The sequence below is a fragment of the Pongo abelii genome, chromosome X, assembly GCF_028885655.2.
Source record: "Pongo abelii isolate AG06213 chromosome X, NHGRI_mPonAbe1-v2.0_pri, whole genome shotgun sequence".
Lineage (NCBI taxonomy): Eukaryota > Metazoa > Chordata > Mammalia > Primates > Hominidae > Pongo > Pongo abelii.
Genome location: NC_072008.2, coordinates 54,353,623 through 54,379,173, shown reverse-complemented (window position 1 = coordinate 54,379,173; position 25,551 = coordinate 54,353,623). Strand labels below are relative to the sequence as shown.

The 25,551-nt window shown below is 41.4% G+C and overlaps 1 protein-coding gene across 4 annotated transcripts in view; it reads left to right on the top strand.

Moving 5' to 3' along the window:
* Nucleotides 1–213: 213 nt before the first annotated feature.
* The window catches only part of FAM120C (family with sequence similarity 120 member C), a 114,079-nt gene continuing 88,741 nt past the window's right edge, over nt 214–25,551 (top strand). For 2 of the 4 annotated variants that reach the window (XM_054544615.2, XM_054544614.2), the window contains exons 1-2: nt 519–1,289; nt 24,178–24,424. In XM_054544615.2, the coding sequence (XP_054400590.1) occupies nt 594–1,289; nt 24,178–24,424 (943 nt within the window). In that variant the 5' untranslated portion in view covers nt 519–593. Of the gene's footprint in view, nt 1,290–9,628; nt 12,253–24,177; nt 24,425–25,551 lie in introns of those variants that run through there. The other 2 variants (XM_054544613.2, XM_054544616.2) reach the window with 2 other exon arrangements.

The window sequence follows — 25,551 nt, the reverse complement described above, 5'->3', positions numbered from 1 at the left end:
CCTAAGCAACTCAGTGGGATGCAAGGAGTTGGAGTGCAACTCCTAAACACTCATCATCACGCCCCGCTTCCTGTGACCCTGTGAGCACAAGGGCTGAGAAGGGTGGTAGTCTGGTTCCTCGACTATATCCCAAGGCCATAGAGAAGACTACAACTACCAAGATGCCCCTCTCCCCGCCCCGCCCCGCCCCTCCTCGCTCCCCTTCCTCCAGCTAGAAAGCGTGTACCACCGAGAAGACGAGGCAACATGGCTCCCGGAGGTGGAAGGAAGAGGCTTCACCCCTTCTAAAGCGGGAAGAAGAGCGGCCGGAAAGGAGAAAAAAGAGAAGTGACTAGAGCCCATCCTCGCTTTTATTCTCCCAGCCTCTCCCGGGTCCGGTCTGCCTCTCCCCTTCTCTCTACCCAAATCCAATTTGTGGTCTCCTCCCCTCCCCGCCCTCATTCCCTCGCTTCCTCACCCCTCCCCTCGGGAATCCTTTTCCCGCCCCCCCCTCGCCCCCCGCGGAGTGCGCACGCGCCCGCCCCCAGCTTCGCGCCCAGATCGTCGCCTAGCCTGCTCGCGCAGCCGCTATCGCGTCTGCCCACCGACGAAGCATGGGTGTCCAGGGCTTCCAAGAGTTCCTGGAGAAGCGCTGTCCCGGGGCCGTGGTGCCCGTGGACCTCCTAAAACTCGCGCGCACGGTCTCGCGCCAGCAGCAGCAGCAGCACTTGCACCGCCCGCTGCCGCCGACGGCAGCCCTAGCGCCCGGGGCTCCACGCGCCGCCAGGGGCTCCGTGCCTCTGCAACCGCCGCTTCCGCCCGCTGCCTTGGGTGCCTACTCCGGGGGCGCGGGGCCGACTCGGCACCATCACCCCGCTCACCACTTCCACCATCATGGCCAGGCGCAGCCCGGGCTGCACCCTCCGCTGCCGCCGCCGCCCCCTCCGCTGCCCGGGGCTCGGGTGCTGGTGGACGCCGGCTCGGCGCTGCCGCGGCTCTATGGCGGCTACCAGACGGATTGGGTGTGTGGCGGCCAATGGAACGCCATGCTGGGCTACTTGTCAGCGCTGTGCCAGGCTTGTGCCTATCCTGGCGGCGACGGCCTGGAGCTCGTGGTCATGTTCCCGGGGGGCCTGGGCAAGGACCGGCTGGCCGAGTGGGGCCGTCGGTGCCAGGCCGAGCGGCAGACAGCGCAACTGATCGTGGGACACGTGGGCAACAAGGGCACCCCTCCACCGCGGGCCTGGTTCCTGCCACCGGCCTGCCTGAGCCACTGCGTGAGGCTAGCACTCATCCGCTTCCGGGTCAAGGTGAGGGAGGGGCCGGATCTTAAATAATAAGCCCCACACCTATTCCCTCCCAACTAAATACCTAACCACCTACCCACTTACCCACTACCCTACCTCTCATCTACCCACCCACTTACCCGCCCAACAGCTAACCTACCTGCCTAACTACCCTCTACCATTTTATCCATTTACCTCCCCTTTCATACCACCCCCTACGGATTCACTCACCTACATGGCCATATCTTTACTCATGTCATCCCAGTAGCTCCCTTTAGCTTCCCTTATCCAATTGGCCTACCACTAGGTTTCAGCAGAATCTAGTCAGAATTTCTTTTGTAGCCTCACCTTTCTCCTGCTGTCTTCTGCCTCAAACTGAAATGCCTTTACCCTGCTTTTTCCAGTTGACATCTCTCTCCTGTATCTCTTTCCAACCTCGCAGTAAATCACTTAAGCAGGTGTGAACTGAACACCTTTATTCTACATTGTTTTTCCGTCTTCACCCACTGCTGCTTTTTTACCCATCTGTCCATTCAGCCTTTTTCATTTCAACATGCATCTTCTTCCTCCTGCCTTAGCCTAAACACATAAAAACCCACTGATTCAGTCACTGTTCAACAAGTATTAACGCACTGAGTGTAAGGGTTTTAAAGACATGTGAGACACTGCTCATGCCCTTGGAAAGTTAAATGTATACACATGAAACATTTAATTATAGCAATGTGTATGTGATTATGCCTTATGGTCCAGACAGTAAGTACAGTTCCTGTTTTCTGTATGTGGGGGTGGTGGGATATCTTTGGACTAAAGTGGTCAGGGGAGACTTCCCTGAAGAAGTTGGACCTCACCTGGGTCTTCAAAGATGGATTGGAATTGAATGAGTCACAAGCTTAGGAGGAGGCTGCTTTAAGTGGGAGGAAGAAAATGAGCAGAAGCAGAAAGGAATATTAAGTGTGCAAGGCCCCATAGGCAGTTAAGTCCAATCTGCATGTAGTTGGGTCACTGCATATGGGGTCTGGGGAACAGCTTGGCAGCATCCCCAGTTCTTGGCACCACTGCTGCTGCTCTGTTGCTTTCCCATACTCTTAGGTTTCAAGTTCCTACGTGTAGAGAATAGCAAGGCTTGGGAAGTAAAGGAGGTGGGCAGGAAGAAGAAAAAGAAAACTAGTACAGGGTTGGGTGGAACGAAACCGCAAACCTATTCCCCCAACCAAGGTTCTTGGGGGTTGTCCTTACAGTTAGACAGAACAGGGGATTGTGGGAATCACTTAAGAAGTGGTGTCGGCTGGAGTAATGAGGAGGAAAGAAATTTTAGCTCAGAGACTAAAAGACCTAAACAGAGAAGCTTGCAGTAGTTATAGAGCTTGTGGCTAGAGTCCAGTCATGCTAGACTCGTTCTCAGCATCAAATCTGTGCCTAGAGTGCCTAGATTATAGTTGTTTTAATTTAAACTAATCCAAACGTGAGCTATCTCATACAAGGTTAAAAAGAAAAAAAGGCACACATTTGCTTGCTCTTCTGACTGAACATTTTAAGGTAGATTCTTTATTCATGGCCATTCTTTCCACTTTGTTTTCACTGCTACCATCCCGGCTTTTAAGGACTTTTTAACCTCGTTGTTATTAACCTGGTTGCTGGCAATAGTGACCACATTGATGGAATATTTACTATGTTTTAGGTGCCGATCTATGCACTTCTTTTAAAAAAAATTACCTCATCATCCTCGCAATAACCTATGAAGCAGTATTATCCGTTTTCCAAATGAGGAAACTGAGGCATGGGCTTAGAAGCTTGCCCAAAGTCACCCAGAGATAAGTGGCAGGGCTGAGATTTGTGCCTATGTGGTCTTCCTCCAAAGCTCATACTCTAAACAACAGTGCTGCTCTAAAATGAATCTTTCTAAAGTGCACTGTGATTAGATCATTTCCCCACTCAGCTAAACTCTTCCTTGGCTCCTGGGTAAAAACGGGTTCAGGTCATTCACTTACTTTTTTATTAGAGTGCTTGCTGTAGACTAAGTACTAGCTGCTTGCTGAGGACTGAGAGGTAAATAAGGGGATCCCGTCCTCAAGGAGGACAAGGTTTAGTGAAAGAGATAATAAATTGCAGATACTGTGGGCTAATTGCAAATTATGAAAAATGTGGCCCCTATAGGGGGCATGGTTAATTTTGAGTAAGGGAGTGAAAGTTGGGGAAGGCTTCACCAATGGTGCTAAGCCATGAAGAGGGCTGTAGATAGTTCAGATAGCGGCCAAGGGTGTGGGGACCCGAATAGCCAGTTATGAGCTCTGAATAGATTTTGATTGGAGGTTGGCAGGAGGGTTGAACACTTGAGTATGGGTTTGTGGTTTCCAAAGTCTTTTTTGTTTATATACCCCATCTGTCAAAATCTTTAGAGAAGCAGCCCTTAGTATATTTTTGTCATACTTCACTACACAGTCTCATTTTTAAAATCCCAGCAGTTAATAAAAAAGATGGATTGAATAGATGGATATGTGATAAATCAGGTATAGTAAAAATAGTAGAATCTCAGTCACGGGTATTCAGATGTTCACTGTAAAATTATCTCAACTTTGCCATATGTTTGAAGTTTTTCATAATAAAATGTTGGGGAAAAATTCCCAGCAGTCCTCTTTAGTCCTTAGAAGCACTCTTGGGGAATGTATAAATCTTATTCCCTGTGCTAGATTATAAACAAACTCTGATCTTTTTGTATTCTCCATAATGTCCTGTGTACTTTGGGTGCAGGGTACATTGTTTTTTTCCATAATGAATAGGTCAATGATCCTAAGAGAATGGATTGTGGAAGTGACTTTTTAAGAGTGTAGTGTGGCTCTTAATATAATGGATTTAAGACCAGCTCCAAAATTGCATATCTAAAGTGTCTGTCGATGTTACCAATGAGTGAAGTTCTCTCTCGGTTCTGGTCAGTGACTTTTTTGTTGTTACTGGAGTGATGAAGAACTCCCTGGATTGTAGCACAGACTTGAAAGGTATTGATTAATAACCGATTGTGGTTTCCCTTTTCAGAGGAGTGTTCTACTGTCTTGAAGGTGGGAATTTTTCACTTGGATGATCTGCATGCCTACTGTTTCTTTTGACTGAATGTCAGTGCCTCAGAACAAAACCCACTACTGTATCTCTTCCCTCTTTGGTTTTGTTCTTCAGGCTAGACCACAAGATGGGCCTTTATTCCCAATCTCAATTTCATTTGTGATACAGAAAGTAGAGGTGGAAGGATTAAGTAATAGATAAGTTGCTGGGTTGTCTGTTTAGCTTTAGACAACTTCGGACTTCCCATGAAAAGATCCAGTGTATATTGCTGGGATGAATTTTTTGATTTGGTTGGTTTCATTTATATGCTCTGCAAAGCTTTGTAAATGATAATCAGTAGAAGGAAAATTAAGTAAACCCACAAATTGCTTGCCTGATTGCTTCCTAAGGGTCTCAGAAATAAAGCAACCTAAAGCAGTTTTAGATTGTGATTCAGGAGATAATTTAGGGTGATTAAGGGAATGAATGCTTTGTTTTAATGGTTACTGTGTAATTAGAAAAAAATGATCAGCATATCAAACTCACCATTTCACAGCTATACTTTTTTAGAATGATTATGATTACATAAAATGAGTTGATTTAAAGAAAGCTATTAAGTTGCAGTACTTGGATATGGCAGAAATCATGTTGGTGGCATATGAATAACCAGACTTTGAGAACAGATACCATTTTGTGCTTTGGTTCTCTAGAATACGATAAAGCAATGGCTGCTATGCCTCCTGATTGTTTACTTACCATTAGTCATAGACATTCTGAAAAGTCATTGACTTTTCTAGATGCTCTAGTGGTTGGAAAATAAACTAATAATTACTTCTTAGGCAACAAGTTGTATATTAAAAGCTTTTAAAATATCTCATTTAATCCTCAAGAGCTTGCAAGGTGCATGGTATTCTCCCCATTTTACAGTTGAGTAACTGAGATAACCAAGAGGTAAAATAATTTTTCTTTCTTCTAAGTACTAGTAAGTGGTGGATAAAAATTATTGTTCTAGGTTTATATTGCTCAAAGTTTACACAATTCCACCATCCTGTTTCCTTCGTTTGTACATTCTTGTGTATGATTGTACACTGTTATTGGCTAGATAATATGCATAGAAGACAAACAATCATAAGTAGATTTTTTGAGCACTTAGTTTGTGCCAGCATTGCTAAATGTACAATACTGCCAATACAAGGCAAATGTGTAAGCTAAGTGCCAAGTGAGTCATACGGTGATGTTATAGGAATTCAAAAGTAGTAATCCCTGTCCTTTCTACAGTTTCAGTCTCTGCCTCTCTGGTTTCTTTCACTTACAGCATGCACAAATAATCTTTGAAAAACAAAAACTTCCCCTTTATTTTCTAATTCCTTCGAGCCATTATCTTTATCTCCTTTCTTCCCTATTCACCATTATTCTTAAAGAAGCAGATTGTATTAATTCTCGTTCCCTAGCCTAGTGCTACTTTATATCTGATGTCACCACTCTGAAGCTGCCACATGCATTTCCATTCTTAGCCTTTCTTGGTCCTCTTTAAGATCATTAATATCAAGCCATCCTATTCTTGAACTATCTTCCTTGGATTTCATAATTCAACTCACTTCTGATTCTCCTTGTAACCCTCCAGTTCTTTCTTCTCTTTTCCTTATTCCTCTTCTGCCTGCTTCTTTAAATGTTGGTGCTCTCAAGGCTTCTGTCCTAGTCGTATTCTTCTGCTTTTGTTTCCTGAGCAATCTCATCCATTATTGTGGCTTTAAGTATAAATTAAATTCTGATGATTCCTATTGCTCTGTCTCTACCCTCGACCTCTCTCATGAGCTTTCAACACATCTTTTCAGCTCTCTACTACTTGATGTCTTTTAGGTCACTTAAACTAAAAAATACTCAAAATGGAACTCATTATGTTTCCCCAAAACTTGTTTCACTTCTGGTACTCTCTTTTTCTATGAATGGTGTCTTTCATCAGTTTCAAGCCAGAAGCCATGGAGTCCTCAATTCTTCATTCTCCTGTCACTTCCCACATTTACTTGGTCATCGGATCCTTTGAGTTCTACGTCAGAAATGTCTCCTGAGTCCAGCTACTTCTGTCTGTTTCCACCCCCATTGCTTTAGTTCAGTCTGCCAAAATTTCTTATCTGAACCAGGAAGACAGTGTCAACTTGTTCCTCTACCATAACACTCTCTGGACTCCATCTGCCATATTGCTGCCAGAGACACCATTCTGAAAACAGAAGCTGACTCTGTTATATGCCCAAAGGTGTATTTGTCCACCCTACCGAGTCCAAACTTCTCACCATGGCAGACAGCGCCCTTCACAATCTGATCCCAAACTCTCTCCAGACTTACCTGGTGCTCACCTCTGGCCACCCCTGTTCCAACCATTCTGTATTTTCTTAGTTTCCTAGACATACCGTGTCCTCTCTCATAGTATTTTTCTTATGTTTATCTTGACCTTTGCGTAGCAAATTCCCCCTTATTCCTGCTCAAAAGTTATCCTATAGAATCTTTCCTAGCCAGCCTCTGTCAGCTGTGGTAGATGCAGCCTTCCCTTTACTACCAGAGTACTCTGTTCTTACCTCTCTCATATTTTTTCTCTTTCATAGTATTTTCATATCACATAATTCTCTTTTAAATGAGTTCCAAGAGGGCGGAGATTTGCTCTAGGACTTGACATATATAAAATAATGTTTGCTGTGAGAGAGAGAGATTGGTTGATTTACCTTTACTGACTGAATCACTGTAGAGGGCTTTACAGGTCAGATAAAGAAGAATTTAGAATCAGTGCTATACAATGTTATATGTTAATTCCATCTAAATAAACTCACATTGCAAACTGAATTGCCAAACTTCTGTTACTCAGAAGTTTTGTAGCTGCTTAGCAATGCACTTATAGAATATATTCCCCTTTGATGGTAGTAATAATAGCTACCACATGGGTGAGGTACCTCACCAATATTCATTTAATCCTCACAACCACCCAACAGGAGAGGTATTAATCTCTATTTTTTCCTCTACTCCTATGACAGATTAAATCTCTCTCTCTCTCTCTTTTTTTTTTGTTTTTTTTTGGGGCAGAGTCTTGCTCTGTGGCCGAGATTGGAGTACAGTGGCGTGATCTTGGCTCACTACAACCTCCACCTCCTGGGTTCAAGCAATTCTCCTGCCTCAGCCTCCCAAGTAGCTGGGACTGCAGGCGCGTGCCACTACACCCAGCTAATTTTTGTATTTTTAGTAGAGACGGGGTTTCACCATGTTGGCCAGACTGGTTTCGAACTCCTGACCTCAGGTGATCCGCCTGCATCAGCCACCCAAAGCTCTGGGATTACAGGCATGAGCCACCACGCCCGGCCTAAATCTCTGCTTTTTATAGCCAAAAAAAAAAAAAACAGGCTCGGTGTAGTTACTGGCCCAAGGTTACACTGCTAGAACATGGTTGGACCAAGATTTGGACCTAAAGATATTTGACACCAAAATCCTTCATCTTTAACATATCTCAAAACAGTATAATTGCATTTTTATAGTTCAATTTTAATAACTTTTTCCAGAGCATTTATTCCTATATTTAGTTTGTGTAGCATAATGGCTGACAACACAGGCCTTGGAGCCAGACTGCCTGGGTTTAGACCCCTATTCTTCTAAGTACTCATTATGTAAGCTTAGGCAAGTTACTTGCTCTGTGCCTCAGTTTAACAATAATACCTACATCACAAATTTTGTTGTGAGTGTTAAATGATTTAAGTAATATGCTTGGAACATCATATGGCACGTAGTAAATGCCATATAAATGCCTGCTACTGTTATATTGACTAAAATATCTTGTAGCGGGGCATGGTGGTGCGCACCTGTAGTCCCAGCTACTCAGGAGGCTGAGGCAGGAGGATTGCTTGAGCCTGAGAGGTTGAGGTTGCAGTGAGCTGAGATCACACCACTGCACTGCAGCCTGGGTGACGGAGTTAAGACCCTGTATATAAAAAAAAAAATTATAAAATATCTTGTGCACCTAGTAGGTTGGACATTGATCACCTCACTCTCGTGCTTTAAGCTTAGCATGGCATGCCTTCATGATCTGCCCACCATTATCTAGCCTAATTTTACCCCATTTTTCTTATCAGGACAATGCTTTTCAGTTCAGTTAATATTTTTGAGCACCTGTTCTGTGCCAGACACTGTGCTAAGTACTATGAACAATGGAATTAATTTACTCAGCCAATGTTTATTGGACTCCTGTGTGCCAGGCAAAGTTCAAGACTGTGAGGATATAGCAGTGAATAAAACAGATTTCTGACCTCATGAAACTTATATTCTAATGGAGAAGATAACAAACAAGATAAATAGGCAAAATATGTTTTGTGACGTAGGAAATGCTGTGGAGAAAATGAAGTAGGGAAGTGAGATAAGGCGTGTTGAAGTCAGGGGTACAAAGCATGGTACCCTACCCTTCCAGGAGCTCATAGTCTAGTAGAGGAGACAAGTAAGAAAATACTTACGGTATAAGTCCCCAGGATCATTTCTCCGGCCCTTGTCATTAGGCCCAGGGACATAACTAGTAGAAGTGGCAGAAACCAGGATTTGCATACCAGAAGCAAAACCCTTGCCCGTTCATCTGTATCACATGAGGAAATTACAAAGGTTATGGCAAAGATGGCAAACTGGCAGCCCATAGGCCTTATGTGGCCCATGCATGTATTTTTGCATTGGCCCACACATTTTTTTTCCTTTTCTTTTTGAAAGAACTTCGTTTATTTTCATTGATCAATAGTGTTCACCAGGATCTGAAATCAAATAATGCACTTGGACTGAATATTAAGGCATCATCTAGTTGAACGAATTGAATGATTATCATTTCCTGCTGTCATTTAACTTGCATTATATGAATACACTTCTTTTTTAACAAGTTCGAATTTGTTGCCATCTTTTAAAAATTGAGAAATGTTGCAAAAAAGTCTCTTTCCAACTACTCCTGAAATATCAGATCCTCTGGCAATACTGGTTGACCCCTTTTGGTGAACCACATGGTCTTCATTTATTGGTCTCTACAGCTCCATGGTGTCTCCCTGCCACAATGACGAAGTGCCACTTGTCATTCATGTTAGACATCTTCTACAATGGCTCCCAATGAGTCCCACCTCCTGGTATTCACACCCTTTTGTAATCTCCTCCCGTCCCCCCCATTTGTGGGCTGGACCTAGTGACTTCCTTCTGATTAGCAGACTACAACAAAAGTGATGGGATGTCACTTCCAAGATTAGGTTATAAAAAACTGTGACTTCCATCTTGTTTGCACTCTCTCTCTCTTTCTCTCTGGCTCTTCTTGCTTGATCACTCTGATGAAGCAAGCTGCCATGTTGTGAGCTGCCCTATGGAGAGGCCCACAGGAAAAGAAACTGAGGGAAGCCTCCAACCAACACTCAGTGAGGAACTGAGGCCCTCAGTCCAACTACAGCCCGCAAGGAACTGAATTGCTGCCAACAGCCACGTACGTGAGTGAGCTTGGAAGCGGATCCTTCCCCAGGCGAGCCTTGAGATGACTGCAGCCCTGGCTGGCACCTTGATTGAAGCCTGTAGGAGACCTTGAGCCAGAGGACCCAGCTAAGCCATGCCTACAGATACTATGAGATAATAAATGTTGTTTTAAGCCACCAAGTTTGGGGGCTACTTTGTTACACAGAAATAGATAACTGAAACACCATTGATTGTTGTGCTTGTTCTTTTTAAATAATATTTTTGATGAATATGAAATATTTCTCATACCCACATCTGTGCAAAGTGAAAAAAATCTTTTTTATGGAAGAAGTTCACGTATTTGAACAGGAAAGAGCCTATTTCTTTGTGGAGTTGATGAATTTTCATATACGTCTAAATAAAATGTGTCTGTTGAAAGACTACAATTTAAGATACCATTTAAAAGTAAACCATTGTAAGAAATATCAGTATACAGCCGGGCGCGGTGGCTCACGCCTGTAATCCCAGCACTTTGGGAGGCCGAGGCAGGCGGATCACCTGAGGTCGGGAGTTTGAGACCAGGCTGACCAACATGGAGAAACCCTGTCTCTACTAAAAATACAAAATTAGCCGGGCGTGGTGGCGCATGCCTGTAATCCCAGCTACTCGAGAGGCTGAGGCAGGAGAATCACTTGAACCTGGGAGGTGGAGGTTGTGGTGAGCTGAGATTGCACCATTGCACTCCAGCCTGGGCAATAAGAGCGAAACTCCGTCTCAAAAAAAAGAAATATCATTATACAGAAATGATGAATGCTGAAATGAAAAGAACTTAAAAATGTACTTGGAATTTCAACAGGCTATATTTCTAGATACAGATAAAATAAGTGATGCCACAAAAGGCAATTATGTATTAAATGAAAAAAACTGCCAGGGGTTGAAAGCCTTCTTTATGCAGTAGTTTTATAAAAGTGTTTGTTGAGTACAACAGAAATTATGTTATAAACAAGCATTTGCAAAGGTAGGAAGTACTTTTGTTCAGGATGTCAAACATTGATGGCTAATCATTCTTGGGCCAGATTTAGTCAAAAAGTTAAATTATTTTTGGAGATTTACATAGCAGCTGGTTACAACAGATTAAAAACTCCATCCACATAGCTATGCATTTAGCTGTATACGTAGCCAGTGGTTCTCAAAAGTATGGTCCCAGACCAACAGCACTGTACCATCTGGAAACATGTTGGAAATACACATTCTCAGTCCCCTACCCCATCGGACCTACAGAATCAGAAACTGGCGAGAAAGGTGGGGGAGCTTATGGATCCATTTCAACAAGCCCTCCAGCTGATTCTGATACATGCTAAAGTTTGAGAGCCACTGCACTTAGGTATGATTTATGTGTTAAGAATTTGATGTAACCTGACTCTTGGACTCATCACAGGTACATCTGGAAATACCTGGATTTTGTGTGATGAGAAAAGTCTTGAGATTTTTAATAACAATTGGCCAAAATTAGTAAGTATGGCTACAGATTGTGCTTCTGCAATAGTGTTAAGAACTGTTGGACCCAAGAAACAATTTGAAGCAGAAACACTTTCCAGGGACCTAAACTTAAAGCTATTTCTGCTAAAAGCTTCAAAATGAATCAGTCAGATCAGGAACTAGTAATTAACATTGTGGTTTGCACCACAATTGAATACTTTGCTTGGTGAATTATTAGGTGCATGTTATGGAAATCTGCCCTATTACATGGAGATTGATTGGCTTAGTTGAACATGGTACTCAAGATACTGGAAAAAAATGATTTGGCATCCAAAGGGCATTCACCACACCCGCAGAGATTGAAATAAAATATTTGGCTTGTTTGGTTGATTTTACAACTCATCTAGACACTATGAATAAAAACAGCATTGTTCAGAAATACCTTCACAAATGTATGGTTGTACTTGCTTGTTCCTAGCAAAATTATGCCTTTGGGAAACTCATTTGGCAAGAGATAAACTGGCTGACTTTCCTTTGCTGAAATTGGTTTCCAAGAATTGAAAGTGATGGCCTGAATTACATTCCCACAGTTGTGGAGTTGTCTGTTGAATTCCAGAAAAGGTTCTCTGAGATATTTGATGAAAATGAACTAATATTGTTCAATTAGCCTTTCTCAGTGTTTAGAGTATGAAAGAAGAGCTACAATGGAGATTCTGAATTACTGTGCCATGGTACTGAAAATGAAGCATGATGTCATTGAAATGCCGAATTCTACAAATACCTTGGAAGTAGTTACCGAAATATAAAAAACACTATGCCAAACTTCTGTGTTTGGAAATGCCTACATTTCTAAACAGCTGTTTTCCATTATGAAATAGGATCAAATTAGTCACTTGAAGTGAAAGCATTCAAGGCTCAATTCTGTACTGCATGTTGTAACAAAAATATAAGACCTAACGTTGACCTCTTGGCACATAAATGTGTCAGGCCACCAGTTCCAAGTCAAAGGAGAATAAACTACAAAAAAAAAAAAAAAGTGTAATGATAAATTTTCTAGTTTTTCACTTATGTCTTTAATGTAAAATGTAAACTCCAGTATTTTGCATGTATAAACACCCACAGCTTAAATAAAAATACATTTCTGTGTGTGTGTTTTTTATTTTTAAACACAGGGTCTTGTTCTGTTGCCCAGGTTGGAGTGCAGTGGTGTGAACATGGCTCACTATAACCTTGAACTCCTGGGCTCAAACCTTCCACCTCAGCCTCCCCAGTAGCTAGGACTACTGGCATGTGCCACCCACACCCAGATAATTTTTAAGGTTTTGTTTTGTTTGTTTGTTTTAGAGACAGGGTCTTGCTAGGTTGCCCAGGCTGATCTCAAACTCCTGGCCTCAAGCAATCCTCCTGCCTCAGCCTCCCAAAGTGCTGGGATTACCCACCATGCCTGGCCAAATATTACATTTTTGGAAGTTAATTTTTCTTCACTCAGCCCCTTCATTCATGTTAGCTTCCCATCCGTGTAAGCATTTACAGTCCCTAGTTCAAAGACTCAGAAATTTCTTGTGATCATTGTCTTCTCTGCAGTTCCCGTCCTCCTTTCTGAGGTAACCCAGAGGTTCCCTTGGATTCTCGCTCTCTTACTCCTAAGAATACTTTTCATGATACCTCTGACTTTTCAGTCGTGAAGATTTGCTTTGGGCTAAACAAATGCCTATTCTGGTGTCTACTTGTCTCAAATTATTTCTGAGGACCTTCAGACAGTAGTGCATACCACAGACTTCATCTCTGCAAAACAGACTTTCATAGCTACTTTTTCAGTCTGTGCCAGCTATTATAAATTGTAAGTCTTAGAATTGGATAGGAATTAAGTAAATCTCCATTTTACAGATGAAGAAGCTAAGTGACTTGCCTGTGACTTGTCCCCACAAACTTTGATCATAGGTTCACTGGATGTCAAAGCTCCTGCTGTATATACTGATAACAAAAGTTAGTATCTAAAGTACAGTTTCCAGCCCATGGTTGACACACAACAGGTTTTTTAAAAATCCAAGTTTTCCCTTTTGTTCTTTAACAGAAGATTTCATCTGCAGAAATGGGCTGGCTTCTGGCAGCCTAAGAGTAATTAAGAGTACTAAAATTGGGCCGGGCGCGGTAGCTCACGCCTGTAATCCTAGCACTTGGGGAGGCCGAGGCGGATGGATCACCTGAGGTCAGGAGTTCGAGACCAGCCTGGCCAACATGGTGAAACTCTCTACTAGAAATACAAAAATTAGCCGGGCATGGTGGTGGGCGCCTGTAATCCCAGCTACTTTGGGAGGCTGAGGCAGGAGGATTGCTTGAACCCAGAGGTGGAGGTTGCAGTGAGCCGAGACCACATCATTGCACTCCAGCCTGGGCAACAAGAGCAAAATTCCATCTCAGAAAAGAAAAAAAAGTACTAAAATTGGGTACTTGCAAATTAAAATTAGTACCTTAATAGTGTGTACTGAACACTGGATCAGTATTCTACTACCTCTAGCTTGACTGCCGTATTTCATGGCAAAGACTACCACGTATGTGCATGTAGATAATTGAAATTCCTACAGTTGAGAGGGAAGGCCACTTTATCAATGTTTCTTTGAAGTAACTGTGGTTCCTAATTGCTGCTATTCTTTTAATACATTATTCTTTAGCTTTGTGATTATCAGTCTGGTCTCTTAATGGTTGGTTGGTGAACTCCACAATGTAGTGATGCATATTTGCATCAACAGTAGTTTCAGTCTGTAATTATTTAATAGTTAGAGTTCCAGTTGAAATGTAAGTCATCTATGTTTCTATTGCTGAACCAGACTTATATATAATCCATCCTGCCCTCGAATCTTCTTATAAGGTGATACTTCCTTACTATCTCTGATTTCTTTTTGCCTTGGTGAGAACAGGTAGTGAAGATAAACCACAGAACTCAGCTGGAGTCAGTCACTAGTTTGGTGTATTTAGCATGGTAGAGGGGCTTGAGGGAATATGGGACAAGCTGGAGGAAGTCAAGTACTGCAGAGGTCAGAAAGCAGTATTGCCTCTAATTTGAAGTTACTTTAAGAAGCATTTATTATACTCTTTTTATGGTCCAGGCAGAGTGCTAACATAATTCTGCCACTAATGGGCTTACAATCTAGTTATTTCTTTTATGCCCTTGTGTTTATTGTATTACTTGTGAGTTGATCTCAGATTACTTTATGCCCACTTTTCCGGTTTCCTTTATTTGAGAAACAGTGTACTTAATGGAAGGACCATTTGTTTTTTTAGAGACAGGGTCTCACTCTGTTGCTCAGACTGGTGTGCAGTGCATGATCTCGGCTCACTGCAGCCTCAACCTCCTGGGCTCAAGCGATCTTCCCACCTTAGCCTCCTGAGTAGCTGGGACCACAGGCATGTACTATTATGCCTGGCTAATTTTTTAAACAATATTTGGTAGAGATGGGATCTCACTGTGTTGCCCAGGCTGGAATCCTCGGCTCAGGCGATCCTCCTGCTTCTCCCTCTGCCTCCCAAGGTGCTGGGATTACAGGCATTAGCCACTATGTCCAGCCCTGAAAGAGCATTATTTTAAAGTCAGACCTAATTGGTTCAAATCCAAGTACTGCCATATTGCTAGCTGTGTTATTTGGGGCAAGTTACTTAAGTTTTCCAAGCTTCTGTTTTCTCTGTTTAAATAAAGGAGAGGGAGGGGGATGAATGATCTAATACCCATTTTACAGAGTTAGAAGGATAAATGAAATATGCCTAGCCCAGTGTCTATCTTGAAATGTTAATCACTACAGTTAGTTCCATGAGGTCAAAGACTCTTGGCTCTTGTTACTGCTGTGTCTCCATACCTAGACTGGTGCCTGGCATATATCAGTGCCTGGCTCAGTACATATTGGTTGAAAGTTGAAACAGTTCATTGGTTGTCTACTCTGTGCGAGTGGTCTATGTACTGGAGATAACAGCAGTGAACAAAACAGATTTTTAAAATCTCAGCCTTCTTGAAGCTTACATTCTAGTGATTAATACCTCTGGTTGTTTTTAATATCAAGTACTCTTCAAATATTTCTGAAAGAGCCGCAGTATATAATACATAAAATGGGGACTATGAGCTCAGGTTGAAGAGAAAGTTAGGAACACCAGGCCAGGTGCGGTGGCTCATGCCTGTAATCCCAGCACTTTGAGAAGCCAAGGTAAGAAGATTGCTTGTGTCCAGGAGTTTGAGACCAGCCTGGGCAACATAGCAAGACCTGTCTCTACACAAAATCAAAAATTAACCAGACATGGCAGTGCACACCTGTAGTCCCAGCTATTTGGGAGGCTGCAGTGGCAGGGTTGCTTGAGCTCGGGAGGTTGGGGCTGCAGTGAGCCGTGATCCTGCCACTGCATTCCAGCCTTGGTGACAAAATGATACCCTCAAAAAATAAAAATTTAAAAAAGTAGAAACACCAATCCTCTCTAGTTATTTGGTCTGGTCTCCACCTACCAAAATTCTGGTTTGGGGAAGCACAGTTTGCAAGCCACTTCTTTAGACTACCTGTGGTTGGAAATGAGACATGTCTTCTCAGAGAGCTGTTTTCCCCTGAGGTTTTCTTTTTTTTTTTTTTGAGACGGAGTCTCGCTCTGTCGCCCAGGCTGGAATGCAGTGGTGCGATCTGAGCTCACTGCAACCACCACCTCCTGGGTTCAAGCAATCCTCCTGCCTCAGCCTCCTGAGTAGCTGGTACTACAGGCACCCGCCACCACACCCGGCTAATTTTTTTTTTTTTTTTTAAATAGAGACGGGGTTTCACCATATTGGCCAGGCTGGTTTCAAACTCCTGACTTTGTGTTCCGCCTGTCTTGGCCTCCCAAAGTGCTGGGATTACAGGCATGAGCCACCACACCCGGCCTCCCCTGAGTTCTATAAACAGGTGTCACTTCCTCTCAAAAACCATCACCCCACTGACTGTTGAGGTGCCTTTACTCTGTGTTCCCATGGTACCCTGTGCTCCATAACTTCTCACAAGTTAAGTGTCTTGCTTTGTGCTGTCTGCATCCTGGCACTTAGTAGGCCCTCAACTCCTATTCACTGAACTGAAGGGTGAACCAGCAATTAAAAGCTATAGATAGTCGTTCAGAATCTCAACTCTTGCTTTCTTTAAAACTCAAATGTGCTGTTTTTTCTGATCAGTTGTTTGGTTATGTTATAGTTGAATCTCTCCTAAATCATTTCACTCTCCTGGAAAATTGCAAGGTTAACGACTAAACTGGACCAATTTGGGCCAGGCGCTTACAGGTGGTAACAGTGATGATAAATGTGTAAATGGAGCCAGAGTGCTCACTATTCTGACGGTCATTGTTGGCTCTTTGCCCTGTCAGGATTGAATGCTGATTGTATTTTGCTAGGAATAAATTGCCATGTTGTGTGATCTGACTAGATAAGTGTTTTTTAAACTTGCTTCATCATGAAATCATCTGGGGTTCTTGTTAAAAAACAGATTTCCAGCCTGACCCTAGACCTACTCAGACTCTTCAGGGATGGGGCTTAGAACAGCGATTACTTCCAAGGAATGAGAGTAAAAGGACTATTTTCATTCTACACACTGCCATATTGTTTGATTTTTTTTTCCCTGAATATGTTCTGCTTTTATTCAGCTTCAATTTTATCTTTTGATTAACTTATAATTCATGGTACAAAAATTCAAAAGATACAAAAGGATATATGATAAAAAATATTCCACCCCTTTCCCAGTCACTAGGTTCTCCTCCCTGGAGGGGACCAATATTATCAGTTGGTTGTGTATTCTTTCAGAGATACTATGGATATAAAAGCAAATAAATATAGTTATACATCTTATATATATATGCACATTTTACATATATACATATTCACAAAAAACACCTTTTAAAAACAGCATACTATGCATAATGTTCTGTACCTTGCACTTACCATTTACCATATCTTGGTGATTTTCCTATGTGTATAGAGTTTTGTCATTATTTTTTATGGTTTTACACTATTCCATTGTACGTATACATTATGATTTACTTAACTCGTCCCTTATTGATGGGCAGTTAATTAGGTTGTTTCCAGTCTTCACCTATTACAAATAATTCTGCAGTAAATATTTTGTGTTTGCAAAGGAGTTGTTCACACTTAGGCACTTTCATTGTTCCAAGTGCTTTACATATCTAAAAGATAAATCCCTGAAAGGAGAATTGCTGGGGCAAAGGGTATGCACAATTGTAATTTTGAAAGGTCTTGCCAAATCGCTCTCCCTAGAGATTCTACCATTATACCCCTACCAGGAATGTTTGCAAGTGCCTGTTTCCTTCACCAATACATTATTTGTTAATCTTGCACGTGAAACATCATGTTTCAGTATTATTTTAATTTTTATTTCTCTTATCACAAGTGAGTTTGATCATCTTTTTATATGCTTAAAACCTATTTGTTTCCTTTTTTGTGAAATGTTCTCTTACATTGTTAGGTTTTTTCCCTTCTCTATTAAGGAAATTAGTCCTCTGCACTGTAAGTTGCAAATTTTTTTGCAGATTGTCATTTGTCTTTTGAGCTTACTTACATTGGTTTTTCCCAGGCAGAAATGTTTGATTTTTTTTTCTTATTCATCAGTCATTTATACATTCATACTGTGGAAATGTTTGATTTTCATATAGTCAAGAGTATTGACCGTTTTCTGGGAGTGTTACTGGATTTGCTCATAAACTATCCCCACTCTGAGATTATACAAAATTTCTCTCATGGTGTATTTTTTTTTTATTTTTATTATTATTTTTTTTTGAGATGGAGTCTTGCTCTGTCGCCCAGGCTGGAGTGCAGTGGCACGGTCTTGGCTCACTGCAACCTCTACCTCCTGAGATCAAGCAATTCTCCTGCCTTAGCCCGAGTAGCTGGGATTACAGGCACCAGTCACAATACCCGGCTAAATTTTGTATTTTTAGTAGAGACGGGGTTTCACCATGTTGGCCAAGCTGGTCTTGAACTCCTGACCTCAAGTGATCTGCCTGCCTTGGTCTCCCAAAGTGCTGGGATTACAGGCATGAGCCACCGTGCCTGGCCTATTATTTTTATGGTTATCCTAGTTAAAGTGTGAAGTATGGATCCATGTTTTTCTCCTCAAATGACTCTTCAGTTATCCCAACACCATTTGTTAAATAATGTATATTACTTTTCTAATCTAAAAACTGGATTTTTTGAAACAAATAAATGGCATATAAATAAAGGGAAGGGGAACTGTTATACATTAAGGTCCTTAGAAGCCGTATCAACCAAATACAGCATGTGGATTCTGTTTGATCCTGATTTGAACAAAGCAACCATCAAAAGACATTTTCGGGACAATCATAGAAAGTAGAATAGGGACTAGATATTATGATATTAAGAAATTGTTAATTTTGTTGGGCGTAATAATGGTACTGTTTGTTACTTTAACTGTGAGAGTTAAATAATGAAGTATTTATGGGTGAAGTGATTTGATGTCTGGAATTTGCTTTAAGATATGCCAGGAATGGTCAATAGCTTATGAAAAGATATTCAACATCACTAATCCTCCGAGAAATGCAAATCAAAACCACAGTGAGATATTACCTCACACTCATTAGGATGGCTACTGTTAAAAAAACACACAGAAAATAAGTGTTGACAAGGATGTGGATAAATTGGAACCCTTATGCACTGTTGGTGGAATTGTAAAATGCTGCAGCTGCTGTGGAAAACAGTATGGAGGTTCCTTATAATATTAAAAATAAAACTACCATATAATTCAGCAATTCCACTTCTGAGTATATATCTAAAACAATTGAAAGCAGGATCTCTAAGAGATATTTGCACACCCATGTTCATAGCAGTACTATTCACAGTAGCCAAGAGCTGGAAGCAACGCAAATGTCTGTTGATGGATGAATGGATAAACAAAATGTATAGCATACAATGGAAAATTATTCAGCCTTAAAAAGGAAAGAAATCCTGTCACATGCTACAATATGGATGAACACTTGAGGACATCATGCTAAGTGAAATAAGCCAGTCAAAAAAGGACAACTTCCATATGATTCCGCTTATATGAGGTATCTAAAGTACTCAAATTCATAGAGACAGAAAATAGAATTGTGGTTACCAAGAGCTAGGAGGAGGGAGAAAAGGGAGCTGTTATTTAATGGATATAGAATTTCAGATTTGCAAGATGAAAAAATTCTGGAGATACGTTATGTAACAATGTGAATATCCATAACACAGCTGAACTGTACACTTAAAAATAGTCAAGATGGTAAATTTTATGTGGCTTTTAATCACAACAAAAAATATTAAAATACCATAAAAAGGCCAGGCACAGTGGCTCACGCCTCTAATCCCAGCACTTTGGGAGGCTGAGGCGGGTGGATCACCTGAGGCCAGGAGTTCGAGACCAGCCTGGCCAACGTGGTGAAACCCTGTCTCTACTAAAAATACAAAAATTAGCTGGGCCTGGTGGCATGTGCCTGTAATCCAGCTACTAGGGGGGCTAAGGCAGGAGGATCACTTAAACCTGGGAGGCGAAGGTTGCGGTGAGCCGAGATCATGCCACTGCACTCCAGCCTGGGCAACAGAGCGAGACTCTGTCTCCAAAAAAAAATATATATATATATATACACACACACACACACCCCCCCCACACACACACACACCCACACACCATAAAAAGGAGGGGGGCAAGGTAGATGAAACAAGAATGACTTAACATTGATAACAATTGAAAGTGGGTAATGCTTTCATGGGGATTCATTACCTTTGTATATTTAAAATTTTCCATAATAAAAAGTTCTTAAAGTTCTTAAAGCCTTAGGGGAGCTTGGGATTTGTAAACAGAGCTGAATTTGAATCCTAGCTCCACTTTTTAAAAATCGAGGTGTAACTCATATACCATAAAATTCAACATTTTAAAGTGCACAATTTAATGGTCTTTAGTATATTCATAGCGTTGTGCAGCTATCACCACTAATTCCAGAAGATTTTTTATAACCTCAAAGGGTAACCCAGTATGTACTAGTCTTATTCCCCATCCCCACAATCCCTGGCAACTACTAATTTATTTTTCCATGTCTTTGGATTTGCCTGTTCTGGGCATCTCATATGAAAGAAGTCATACAATATGGCTTTTTGTGTCTGGCTTGTTTCACGTTAGCATTCTGTTTTCAAAGTTCATTGGTGTTGTAGCATAAATCCGTACTTCATTCCTTTTTATTGCAAAATAATATTTTCTTTTATGGATATACCACATTTTGTTTATCCATTCATCAGTTGATAGACATTTGCGTTATTTCCACTTTTGGGCTATTATGAGTAAGCCTGCTGTGAACTTTCATGTACAAGTTTTTGTGTGAACATAGCTTTTCAGTTCTCTTGGGTATATACTTAGGAGTGGAATCATTGGATCATATGATAACTATGTTTAACCATTTCAGGACCTCTGAGACCACTTTTCAAAGTGACTGCACCATTTTTCATTCCCACTAGCAATTTACGAGGATTCCAGTTTCTCTGCATCCTTGCCAACACTCATTATTTTCCATTTTTTGATTATAGCCATCCTAGTGGGTGCTAACTGGTGTCTCATTTTGGTTTTGATGGGCATTTCTATAATGACTAATAATGTTGAGCAGCTTGTCATGCTTATTGGCTAGCTTCACTTTTTAGCTATGTGACTTTGGTCAAGTTCTCTAACCTCTGACCCTCATTGATCGTTTGTCTTTAAAATGAAGATAATAATGACTCCTGATGTTATTGCAAGGTTAGTGGACGTGAGGTGGGTTTGGAACAGTGCCTGGTACATAGTAGGTACTTAATTGATACCTAATACTACTTTGCTACTCGAGCTGTGGATAGCTTGCAATCTAGTGACTTCACTACATCTGCTGTAGAAGTTAAATGCTGAGATGATAGTGCCCTCTCATTTGCCAGAGCTGTTTTTGTTTTTAACAATCTCACTAGGCCTTTCTTTACTATTCTGTACCAATCAACTCCTGTTCTCTGTCCTTTCTAGTTGGAAGGACATGGTTAGGACCATGGAGATAAAAGAGTAGGATAGAACCTGTGACCTTAAAACTTGAAGATGATGGTATTGTCAAATTAGTTCTGTGACTGTGTCATCTGTCTCTGTGCTATAAGAGTGAAGAGGAGGGGAATTATCAAGGAATTTGTCCAAGAGGTGGCAGGCCTATGGAAAGTATTCAGAACATTGGGAAAGAGAGGCAGTAAGGCATTCTAGGCAGGGAAACCAAGTGAGCAAAGACAGGGAAGCAGGAGTAATCTTGGAAATGGGTAGTTAGGAAATTAGCCTGTTAGGAGAGGGGTATTGTGGAATTGTGAGAGGAATTCATGAGATTCTTATTCTATTGTTTTCCATTACCTACTCCAGAACATTTAGTGAAAGAAGTCCTATACCTGGAATCATGAGACTTGTTCTATTCTTGGTTCGGCTGCAATTAGCTAGGTCAAGTCATTTATCCTCTCTAGGTCTCAGTTGCCTATGTGATAAAATGAATAATTGGATTAGTTCAGTGATTCTTAATTGGGGGTGTGTATGAGAAACTACTGGAAACTGTTTTGAAATATAGGTGTTTGGATCACACTCAAGACATTGTTCCAGGCTGGGTACAGTGGCTCACGCCTGTAATCCCAGCACTTTGGGAGGCCGAGGCCGGTGGATCACCTGAGGTCAGGAGTTTGAGACCAGCCTGGCCAACATGGTGAAACCCCGTCTCTACTAAAAATACAAAAATTAGCCAGGTGTGGTGGCATGTGCCCGTAGCCCTGGCTACTCTGGAGGCTGAGGCAGGAGAATTGCTTGAACCTGGGACATGGAGGTTGCAGTGAGCCGAGATCAGGCCACTGCACTCCAGTCTGGGTGACAGAGTAAGACTCTGTTTCCAAAAAACAAAACAAGAAATAAATTATTCCAGCAGATCTGAGGTGAAGCTCACGTTTGTATATTTTTGAAAAAGATCTCCAGGTGGTTGTGATATATATACATTCCTAGTGTTTTAAGAGCTACCAACTTGATTAAAAATCACTAGTCCTTGGCTTTCTGGAGTTGAAATCACTTGAATGGTAGCATAATCAGCTTCAGACCAGCTAAAGATTAAGTGTTGTAGTGGAAAGGGTCTTTGATGACCCCTAGAGACTTTGATGTCAGTGTGACCCAGGTTGCTGTTTCCCAGCTCGATAGCTCTGAGTATGGCATCTTACTTTTCTGAGCCTCAGTTTCCTCATCTGTAAAATGGGGTTTCTAATACCTGCATGGTGAGGTTGTGATGAAGAAAGAGAAAATATCACACTTAGTAACTATCCCTGGTACCAGGTAAATGGATGCTCAACCAATGACTTGTATGAGTGGTGTGCTGGAAGAAACAATTATTACCAGGGGACAGCATAAAACTTTACTCCTACCCTGACACATCTGGAGTTACTCATATCTCTAGGCATAAATATGTTACAATACTTTTTGCCTCCTTTGCCTGGATATCAAATAAATATCGATCTTGCTTCACTGTCTGCTTACTGGTGTCTCTCCCCTTGTGTGTGACATGACTAGCAACTGTAACTAGACTCCTTTTCCATAATCTAGCAAAAGTTTAATGCATTGAAACTCCTGTTAAACTCCAGAAAACTACCATTCCAACTTAAATGGCAAATAGATTAGTTGAGCTGAAAAAAACTATCAAGGTCCACAGGCTCTAGAGCCAAAATCTGGGCTTTGCTCCTTCTAGCCATATGACCTTGGGGCTAACAATGTGTAAAATGGGGATAGTAATAATAGGTATGCCCTCACAAGGTTGTTGTGAGTATTAAATGAGTTAATGCACATAGTACATATTCAGTATCTGTTAGCCATTATTATTACTATTACGTACCAGGTCTTATGTGGGAGCCAGGAATACAGAGGTAAATTCTCTCTATGGTCAAGGAACTTAATCTGGTGGAGCTGGTATACAGATAATTTCAGTATACTTCAAGTACAGCGATAGAGGCATGTACAGGAAGAGTACTTAACAGTTTACCTCTATTACATAAAAAATAGTGATCTCCAGGAAGAAGCGTGGTACAACAGAAAGTGTGCATTCCGGAGTCAGATCAGCCTGGATTTGAATCCTTTCTACCACACTCACTCATTATGCAACTTTGGGGGCAGCCAATCTCTCGTAGCCTTAGTTTCCCCATTTCTAAAATGGGGTGTAGTTTCTGACTTCTCACTGTTGGAAGTGCAACTGTTTAGGTGCCCTGCGATGTAACAGTGCTACTAAGAAAAAAAGCAAAGACTTTTTAAAAACAGTTAGATAAACTTAGATTACTGTGTCTATTTCTACGTCTAAGTTTTTCATCCATATGTACCTACCTAAGATTAATGATGAGATAATATATATAAAATATGTACAGCACATAGATAAACAGCTGAGCAATAAATAATAACTTTATTATCTAACAGAAGTCTCTAATGTTATTGTTTGAAGTAAAAACTTAAGTAATATATACCTTGTTAATTTCAGTATTCTAATTTTGAAGAGCCTCAGGGCAAGTTTCATGAAGGGAGTGAAAAAAAAACCAGGGGAATAAACACAAACGCTATCTGTGTTTACAGTAATAATCAAGTTGTAGACTGGGAGAGCATTTTTGTTTTGTTTTTTAAGAGTATTCTGTTCTGGTTGGGTGCAGTGGCTCACACCTGTAATCCTAGCACTTTGGGAGGCCAAGGCAGGAGGATCACTTAAGCTCAGGAATTCGAGACCAGCCTGGGTAACATAGTGAGATCTCATCTCTGTATTAAAAAAAAAAAAAAAGTAAAAAATTTTAAAAGAATGTTCTGTTCTGTCACGTACAATTTCAAATTTCACCAAACTATAAAATTTAGTTGCTAAACCTCCTGACCTTCTAACAATATAAATCAGCTTCTGTGGCGTGACACGTTCTCTTCTTCCCTCCTAGGTCTTTCAGAGCCTTGAAGACCATCATTTGGAAGTGGTGGCGTTTTTCAGGGAAAATGGCTTCCATGGCCTTCTTGCCCATGACTCCGAGTATGCTCTCTACAATATTCCCTCTTACTACAGTTCCCATGCTCTGAAACTGAGCTGGAATGGGAAGAACCTCACTACCAACCAGTTCCTGATGCAAGAAGTAGCCAAGCAGCTGGGCCTGAAGAGGATGAATTTCCCCATATTTGCTGCACTGCTAGGTAGGTCATCCAAAGAAAAGACTGCAGTGATTGGTAGTTTCCTCTTCTGGTATTAAGACATGAGGACTAGAGTGATTTAGCCTGTCATCATTAGATTTGTCTTCTTAAAGTCTTCACGCTAAACACTGCTGGGGAGAACTCAGCATGGTTTTTGGGCTTCTTGGTAGAGCACACTAAAACTCAGCATGTTTGTTTCGTGGGTTGCTACAGGTTATTCCAGAACATTATTTAGATTCCTGTAAGCCGCCTTTTGCTACATTTTATAACTCTTTTATGCAGAGTATTCTCAAGCCAAATGTTTTATTAGCCCTAGACAACTTTGGTTCCCCACACAGAGCATTAACATTTCTTCCCCAGTGTCTCAATTTAGATCGGAAAGACAAATTATTGATTATGTTTTTCTCTTTGTTTCTTTTGTGCTAATATTTTTTATGAAAATTTCCAAATATACAGCAAAATTGAAAAAGGGCTTTGCAGTAAAAACCCTATATCCACCACCTGTATTCTGCCATTAACATTTTACTCTAATTGCCTTATATATCTATCCATTCCTTTACCCATCCATCAATCTGTCTCTTATTTTATTTATTTTTGAGACAGAGTCTCGCTGTGTCGCCCAGGCTGGAGTGCAGTGGCACGATCTCGGCTCACTGCAATCTCCGCCTCCCGGGTTCAAGCGATTCTCCTGCCTCAGCTTCCTGAATAGCTGGGACTATAGGCACCCGCCACCATGCCCAGCTAATTTTTATATTTTTAGTAGAGACAGGGTTTCATGATGTTGGTCAGGCTGGTCTTGAACTCCTGACCTCAAGCAATCCACCTGCCTCGGCCTCCCAAAGTGCTGGGATTACAGGCGTGAGACAACGTGCCTGGCCCAATATATCTCTTAAAGATGTGTTTCAAAGTAAATTGCAGAGAGTTGATTATGTTTTGAATTGGTTTTTCAAGTACTTAGCGCATGAAGGTTAGTATTCTGTCTCAGGCATGACCTTTGCTCTATAATTCCAAAGGACATGAGTTTGGATAATATAGTGGAGTCAGCACAAGTTTTGGAATTAGGCCATCGGCAAATCACTGAAGTGACATCTCCCTGGTTTCAATTTCCTCATCTGTGAAATGCAGATAAT